Source organism: Populus euphratica, unplaced genomic scaffold (assembly GCF_000495115.2).
Source record: "Populus euphratica unplaced genomic scaffold, PopEup_1.0 scaffold1086.1, whole genome shotgun sequence".
NCBI classification, from domain to species: domain Eukaryota; kingdom Viridiplantae; phylum Streptophyta; class Magnoliopsida; order Malpighiales; family Salicaceae; genus Populus; species Populus euphratica.
The window spans coordinates 51,770-60,774 of NW_011500949.1; the positions used below are offsets into that span (position 1 = coordinate 51,770).

The 9,005-nt window shown below is 33.1% G+C and overlaps 1 protein-coding gene across 1 annotated transcript; it reads left to right on the plus strand.

Annotated features, from left to right (window-relative positions):
* Positions 1 to 2,987: 2,987 nt before the first annotated feature.
* On the plus strand, positions 2,988 to 4,447 carry LOC105116884 (uncharacterized). Its single transcript, XM_011014386.1, has 5 exons — positions 2,988 to 3,286; positions 3,387 to 3,521; positions 3,618 to 3,716; positions 3,817 to 3,912; positions 4,029 to 4,447. Coding segments are annotated over exons 1-5 (564 nt in total). The 5' UTR covers positions 2,988 to 3,285; the 3' UTR covers positions 4,262 to 4,447.
* Positions 4,448 to 9,005: the final 4,558 nt, after the last annotated feature.

Genomic DNA, 9,005 nt, shown 5'->3' on the forward strand with positions numbered 1-9,005 from the left:
GTAACGATTCATATATCACTTTCTGGGTCATGGTTGCACCATTGGGCAGAGAGATGTTAATCATTGCAGGCAAATCAGCTAACAAATCAGCTAACAAATCAGTCTCAACTAGCACTCTGGCATAGGATAACCGAGTCATAGAAGACGTTAGAGTATCCAAATGAAGTGGTTTCCCTATCACGCTTGCTAGTTTAGAGAGGCAAAGTGGGGACCAGCACTGAAGAGGTAGATTAGGAAATCTAATCTATATTGGCATCCAAATCATACTGCCTTTATAACTCTATATATTTGATAAGACGTGTTCGATAGGATGCTTTGTTTGGAAGCAAAACACCTCGAATGAAATTAATGCAATGTTTAATATCTCTCATCAAAGGAAATCTATGTGGTATATCTTCAAGAATCACATCAAATAACTCATCAAGCAAATGTTGAGCTTGATGGGGTAAATAATTTTTTTAAGGATTTTTCTAAAAAACAACAATAGCATAAGCCAATTCAACATTATTAACAAGTTTTCCATCTTAAAACAAGTAACCATGAGTGTTTTCACCCTTTTAGAAGATCTGAAAATAAGTCCATATTTAAAAGGACTTAATATAATCTTCACAACATCTTTTATAAAAAGAATAGGTATTCTTAAAGCCATCATGTTGAACTTTTCTACATATTGTCATCGATGACCAAACAATAAATGACAGGCATTCATATATATTACATCATACTAAACCTAATTAGAATACTTTTTTCTTAATAAAAAATGATACAAGACATATATTCATTATTTTTTGTTCATGTTTATTTTCTAGCCATCTCAATTTATAAGGTTAAAGGTGTTCTTTTATTTTAAGCTACAACTTGTTTACCATATCAATAGATACAATATTAGCTCAAGCACAACTATCAATAATCACATCACAAACTTTTTAATTTGCACTACAACAGGTGTAAAAAATGTCGCAACAAACTCAATCTTCACTCTCATCATGAACAACACTCAAACTTCTTGAAATGATAAGTAACTCACCTTGATCAATATAAGACACTCCATCTTCTTGATTTGATTCATTTAGTAAGTTATCTTCGCTAGCTATCTCTTCCTTTATAATAACAATAATTTTGTGATTCGAACAATTAGAAGCAATATATCCATGTCATTAACACTTAAAACAGTTCTTTGAATTAGGACTTGAGGAACCAACTACTTTAGGACCAACCCCAACACTTCCCTTCTTCATAACCTTAAAAATAAAAGACTTTGTTATTCTTTAAGAATGAATTACCCCCTAATAGAAGAGCTCTTCTTAGATTTTGATTTCCAGCTAGTCCTTTTAACCTCTTTCTATTGCTTCACCACATTTAGGTTGAGTTTTCTAACATCATTGAATGTCTAATAAGGCTACAATAGAACCATATTAGAAACTCTTTTTTTAATCCACCAAAATATTGGGTTATTATTTGCTCCTCAGGTTCAACAATATTGCATTTAAGTATGAGCAATTCAAATTTCATTATATACCCTTTTACGACTAGTCTATATTGGTAACAGTAACTTGTCGATAATGTTCATATAAGGATCGCCTATTAATATCCATTTTCATCGTCTCCCAAGACTTGATCTTACTTCTGCCCTCATGAGCCTTTTGCTTCTTAAGATTGTCCCAACTTAAAGAAGCATATTTTATGGGCTTAAAAGCCTTTAACTTTTCTCCTTTTTTTTTTAATCATTAGGATACCTTTTAAAATAAAAAAAAATCCTCTCAATAGTTTGAAGTCAATTAATGAAATCTTTAAATTGCATTTTCCTTTCAATTTTAGGAATATCAACTCCCATATCAAAATTTAGATAAGGGTTTATATTCCTTTTTTTTTTATGTTAAGAAAAAGAATTGTCACTATCATTATGGCATGGTTTATGATGGAAAGGATTAACATCTTTTTCATTATTGATAGAGGAACCAATTTCAATGTTATTCTTATCATCATCATCATCGTCTCAATTCTCACATCGTTTAAGAAACTCTTAGAGTTGCTAGATTTTCTTTCTCATTTCATCATTTTAACAGCACGAATGTCCCTCTTGACTTCTAGCACATGACACTCACAAAGAGCCATGGTTGTAAATCCAAAGCTTTGATACCAACTTACTACCATGAAGGTATGGAAATCATAAAGTTGCAGGTTTCTCATACAAATAATGATTTTCACTCACCACTTTAAGATATAAATCCAACAAGGATACAGAAACGAATAATAAACTCACCTCTTTAAAGATACAAAGTTAAGGAATAAGTCTACCACTCACAAAGGAGATTTATAACTTCATATTTTTTCAAAAGGCCAAGTTAAAAGATTCTTAATTTACATTTTACCAAAAGATCTCAATATATAGTTTGATTCAACTTTATATACTTCGATCAACCCTCCAAGTTTAGAAAAACATCAAGATAACATAATTAAGACCCAAATAAATTATTTTGATATAAAACAAGATAAATAATAATTATCACATGTTTGTGATTCATTAGAAACACAAACCGATACTTAAAAAGCTTTAATATTAAAAAAAAATATAATTTTTTTATAAAAAAACTACATTATATGCATAGTTGAACAATTTTAAAAAATCACATTCTAAACTTAAAAGGAATATAAGATAAGATTATTTTTTCAAGCAACAAAAAAAATATAAAGAAAAGGGGTTCAAAGCTAGCTAGTGGATTGTATTATAAACCTAAATTCAAGGGGTTCAAAGCTAGCCAGTGGATTGTATTATAAACCCAAATTCAAACGATCCAACATCAAAAGAAATATTATGGAACACAGGTGTTTTGGGGAGGGTCCCGGGGGGCGGGGAGGGGGGGGTGTTCCCTCGCAGCAACGGAAACATAATTCAAAAAAAACTTTAATTTTCATTTCCTCTGGCACCCCTTTGCTTCTATTTCACTTTTCACAAGCTTATCTAAGCATTAATGTTGTCTAGCCATGGTCCTCGTGAACAACTACTTGCTTTTAAATAAAATCAAACCCCAACCTTGAGGCAACTTCAGAAAAAACATCACATTTGAATTCGAATCCGAAAAAAAAAACAAAGTCCAAACAGTGAGGGTGATGTCTTCCAAGCTGGCGTTTACTTTTCTTTACTTTCTCATGAACTCCAATTCTGACGTATTTTAAAACGCAGCCTCAAAGTGACCATTTAAAAGCCTTTTCTTTTATTTCCATTACCGTTGATGAAAACTGAAATTGGGCAGTCTAATATTGTTCATACATTTACACAAAAGAAGTAGGCTTCTAATTGTCCTAGAATTATGTTCTATTCATCGTAACTTTGTGAAAAATTCTGCTTTGCCTAACGTGGAATGTTTTGTTTTTGGATTTCCAAGTGTATCCAAAGATCAAGGTGAGGAAACAGGAAGAAGATGATGAATCCTCCCCCCCAAATGATCATGTATCTACGCCTTCTTTAAGGGTTAAAAGTGAATCTCTATCTGTGGAAGGTTGTGGTTCCCACGCTTCAGGTATTAGCTAGACGCTAGATAGTATAACTAAATGAAATATTTGTGGTTGGTTGCAGCCTTGCAGAGTTAATTCAAATCTACTTGAACTTCTTGCAGAAGAAGAAAATCAAAGTGATTCTTCACCTTCAATGGCAAGATTTGCAAAGCCTTATTTCGTCAGAAACTTGAAAGCACAGCCATGTTCTGCATCCAAAGGTTCACTCTCTCTTACATTATTTAAGACATGGTGCTGTTCTGCCAGTGTTTGATGCAGAAACATTGTTGCCCATGAGTACTGACAGAATACTACTTGTAGGCAAATTGAAGGACAACAGACGTATTGGAGAGAATAGAAAACTTAGTCTTGGAGCCAAATCAGCTTTACGTCCTCGAGCAGTCTGGTCTAGTCCTGGTATCTTGTTTACATCATTCCTCTAAATTGAAATATTTCTCGCTATTGAACTTCTTTCAAGGTGTACCTAGTTTTCCAACTGCAGATTTGTAGTTTTTACATGGATTTGCTTGCAGACAATGACGGGATAATTGGGAAGAGAAACAAATGGAAGAATGAAAGAACCTTGACTTTGAAAAGTTGTAATTCTGAGCTGAGGAAGCCCGCTAAAACCTCGGTTATTGCAAATCAGGGTAAATCAGAGAGTCCTCTGAACATAAGAAAGTGCTTCAAGGTGGGTCCATGTGCATCCAGTAACACAGGTGCTCTTAAGCAAAAGGGACTGTCAAAGATCAGCAGTCCGGTCTAGAACACGAAATCAAGCTTCATTGAGATTTAAATACTTTGTCATTACTACTGCGTTAGTTGTTTATACTTTTATCAAGTCACTTGGCTTCGGAAAGCTTTATTTTTTCTAGGTGCCAAATGATATGTTACCTTCCTTTATCAGCGACGGTTCTCTATTCAATTGATTTATATTGAGATTTATCAGTCATCGTTCATAGTTAATATGCATCTCAAGAAGCATTAAATCATGCTCGAGGAGAGATAATATCCTAAAAAATCCAAGTAATTTAGAAATAGAATTCTCAAATTGAATAATCAGTTATTCAATTAATTTTAACAAGTTTATTCATTCCTTATCTAAAGTGATTAATAATTTATACTTAGTGTTTAGTATATCAAGATAATGTATGACTTATAGCTTGTTGTTAATGCTTGTAAAAGGTCTATTTTAGTAAAGGTGTGGACTCTCTGATGCTTAAATAGGTATTTTTTTAGAGAGATAAAATATAATAATATTCTAGAAAGAAATTCATAAAAATACATGTCCAATAAAAAATAAAGATTATAAACATTTGTTCTAAAGATATCATGGTGTATTTATAGCCTATAACTTATGTCCTTTGTGGAGAAAAGGGGTTGGAGTATAACTTCATCATTGTGATATTTTGAGTTGCATTGTGAATTTTTATTCCACTCATTTTATCTAGCTAAAATATAGAGAAATGATTGACCATGAAAGACTTTAATACATTTAATGGTCTTGGTGGAGTATAGAGTTGATTAATTAAGCCTATTTGTTGAGAAGTAATTCATCTATGATTTTATATATAAATTTATAGAATTGATGGTGTTAAACCCAATCATCTCTTAAATCTAGCAAGCAGTAGACCCAATATGTCTAGGCTAGGCACAATGCCAAGCCATCACGGCTTGGGTTAGCCAATATTAGGCCCAATGTTTGGGGCTTGGCGCACTATCAAGTCCAATCATGGCTGGTGGTGAGTGTCAGACTTAGTGTCATGTCAATTCCATCTGTGGCCGGATCCAACCAATGTCAAATCTAATTCCCAAGACTTGGTGCGCTGCCAAGCCCATCTAAGGCTAGGTCTAACCAGCGTTGAACTCAATGCCTAAGGCTAAGCCCCCAACATTTAGGGCTTGACGTGCTGTCAAGTTTATCTATGTTTTCGGGATTGGCGCATTACCAAGCTCAATCGTAGCTGAGTCTAATTAGTATCAGACCCAATACGTTTTCATTGAGGTGTGTTTATGTTCCAAAAAATTTATAACCATAAGTTTTTCTTGATCCGATATTTTTTTGGTAAAGATATATTAATAAAATCTTGGTTCATCATTAGACACTTAGTCTTTGAGATAAAACAATATGCAAAGACTTTAATTAATTCTCAGTTCGGGTAGAGAGATAAGTTTTACTCTTATAAAAAGGGATTGTAAGTAAAAAAAAACAAGAGAGAGAAACAATATGCATTTATACTAAAAGATATTATTTCAGATGTAAAATGCCAAGAATATGCACTTAGAAAAATTCTAAGAGATTTGGATACCATACCCATCATTTATACAAATTCCTAAGTGATTGTGTGGAACCTGAATAGGGTAAACCTATACTCAAAAGTTTCTAAGTAATTATAGGTTTTTTGGAGAGTGGGAGCCTGTAACTTTTCTACCATTATCATAAGACCTAAGAGCCCTTCACTAAAAAGTGGTTATTATAATTATTAATTTTAAATTTTTATTATTATTTTTTGACGAGGCATGAGAATTCTTTTATTAAAGATTGGTGATTAGATGATATTGTTATATATACTAGGAAGATCAAGTTTATTTCTTAGAGAGTGGTGCATATAGCATTAAGGATATCACATTCATCCCTTGAAGATTAATGCATATAGCATTAGGAAGATCACAATCATCCCTTGAAGATTGGTGCATATAGCACTAAGAAGATTACATTTATCCTGTAAACCTTCAATCAAAAATAAATAAATCTAAGTTAAATAGAGTAGCTATTAATTGAAAAATGATAAATTAAAAAGAAAATCTTATAAATTAGGATGAACATTTCCAGGAGATTAATTTAAAATTTAGAGAAGCTAAAGTAATAAAATAGTATATGAAATATTAATTAACGATAAATTATGAAAACTCCCTGATTAGGTAAAAATAATAATTTGAATGAGAAAATTTTGTAAATTGGGTGATATTATATGTAAAATAGAAAGAAGTGTCAAATAAATCAATGTATGACCCTTTGCATGAGAAACGTCGAATTTCAATATAATTCCCATGCATAATCACATTATTGGGACTGAAAATGGTAAGAAACTCAGAGAAATATTTTATGATAATTATGAATAGAAATCTCAAAAGAATTATTGTTGACCTCTTAGGAGTTTGGAGTTAATGTCTTTATAAAGGTTATAGGTATGAATAATATCTTTTAGTTTTATAACTCCAGATATGATAAAAACACTAAGTAACGGTCCAGACCGACTGAGTCCTTCTTTTGCTTTCTTCTTCTTTTTTTATTTTATTCCTACACGTGCATGAGAGTATGGTCACGTACATCAAGTGGTAGACTTTGTAGGGTATCCTCATCATTTTCAGAAAATATGGCCGAAGAAGATAATCAATCACTTCATAATGAAAATAATGAGAATAACCGTGCTAGAACACTTAGAGACCACATGAATCCCACAAGAACAAGTGCACCATCATGCATAGTTTTTCCTCCTGATGCATCTCATTTTAATTTTAAACCAGGTATTATTCAACTTTTACCTTCTTTTCATGGCTTAGAATTGGAAAATCCATACTTGCATTTAAGGGAATTTGAGGAGGTTTGCAACACATATAATAATTTAAATTGTAGCATGAACACCATCATATTAAAGCTTTTCCCTTTTTCATTAAAAGATAAAGCTAAAACATGGCTACAAAATTTAAGACCAGGATTCATTCGTGCTTGGGATGAAATGCAACAATAATTTTTAAAGAAGTTTTTCCCATCTCATAGAACAAACTCTTTCAAGAGACAAATCACCACTTTCACTCAAAACCCAGGAGAAACATTTTACCAATGTTGGGATAGGTATCGAGACTTGCTTAGTACTTGCCCTCATTATGGTTTTGAAACATGGAGATTGGTTTCACATTTTTATGAAGGGTTAACACCTAGAGATAGGCAAATGGTTGAATTGATGTGCAATGGAACTTTTGAAGATAAAGACCAGGATGAAGCAATGGAGTGCTTAGACTTGTTAGCTAAAAATGCTCAAAATTGGGACACTGCGGGTACTTATGAGGCACCGAGTAAAACTCAACCTCACACATCTAGTGGAGGCATGTACAACCTTAGGGAAGATCGTGACCTTCAAGCCAAGTTTGCATCTTTAGCTAGAGAAGTCGAGGCACTGGAATTGAAAAAGAGTGGTCAATTAAAATCTGTTGAAAACATTGTGTGTCAAATCTGTGAAACAAATGAACACTCAACTAGTGACTGTCCAACCTTACCTTCTTTTAAGGAATGTCTCCATGAACAAGCCCATGCTTTAAGCAATTTCCAAAGGGCTAACCACAACCCATACTCCCAAACATACAACCCCGGTTGGAGAAATCACCTAAATTTCAGTTGGAAGAGTGAGAACAACAATGCACAAACTTCACAACCACCGTTTCAAGCACACCACAATTTCCAAAATTCTTATGGATATGCACCTCCTTATGCTCCACCTCCTAGAAGAAATCTTGAGGAAACATTGCATGCATTCATTGAAAAGCAAGAGACAATCAATACTCAACTTGCTCAAAACATGATTGATTTTAAAGATACTTTTGCAAAATTAACATTTGCTCTCAGTTTCTAAGAGAAAGTTAAATTTCCATCTCAACCACAACAAAATCTCAAGGGGCAATACAATGCAAATGCAAGTAGTTCCGCAAGCCAACACATAGATCAAGTCAAATCAGTCACTACTCTGCGCAGTGGTAAAGTTATTGAAAAACCCTCTCTTGAACCTTATGAGAAAGATGATGAGTCAATCTCTGAGGGTAATGAAGGGGTTGAATCTGAAAATTGCAAAGAAAAGATTGATTCTCCGTCAGCACTTCCATTTCCTCAAGCCATGACCAAACAAAGGAAAGTCAATCACAACTCTAAAATTTTTGAAACTTTCACACAGGTAAGAATCAATATACCTTTGCTGGATGCTATTAAACAGGTTCCTTCCTATGCTAAATTTTTAAAAGATCTATGCACTGTGAAGAGGAAACTTAATGTGAAAAAGAAAGCCTTTTTAGCCGAACAAGTAAGTGATATTCTTCAGAACAATAATGCTTTGAAATATAAAGACCCTGGTTATCCTACAATTTCTTGCTTTATTGGAGAACATAAAATTGAAAGAGCTTTACTTGATCTTGGAGCTAGTGTGAATTTACTTCCATATTCAGTTTTTCAAAGTCTCAATCTAGGTGAGTTAAAACCAACTTCTATATCTCTTTTACTTGCTGATAGATCTGTAAAAGTGCCTAGAGGAATAATTGAAGATGTGTTAGTACAAGTCGATAAATTCATTTATCCTGTGGATTTTATTATCTTGGACACACAACCTGTTGAAGCATGTAATTCATTTCTTGTTATTTTAGAACGTCCATTTCTTGCAACTTCTAACGCATTAATTAATTGTAGGAATGGACTGATGAAACTATCATTTGGAAACATAACATTGGAGATGAATATTTTCAAC

Bases quoted from the DNA above. Each gene is read 5' to 3' on its own strand.
- LOC105116884 (XM_011014386.1), top strand. The intron at 3,522-3,617 runs GTATTAGCTAGA...AACTTCTTGCAG, and splicing joins TTGTGGTTCCCACGCTTCAG to AAGAAGAAAATCAAAGTGAT. The intron at 3,717-3,816 runs GTTCACTCTCTC...TACTACTTGTAG, and splicing joins GCCATGTTCTGCATCCAAAG to GCAAATTGAAGGACAACAGA.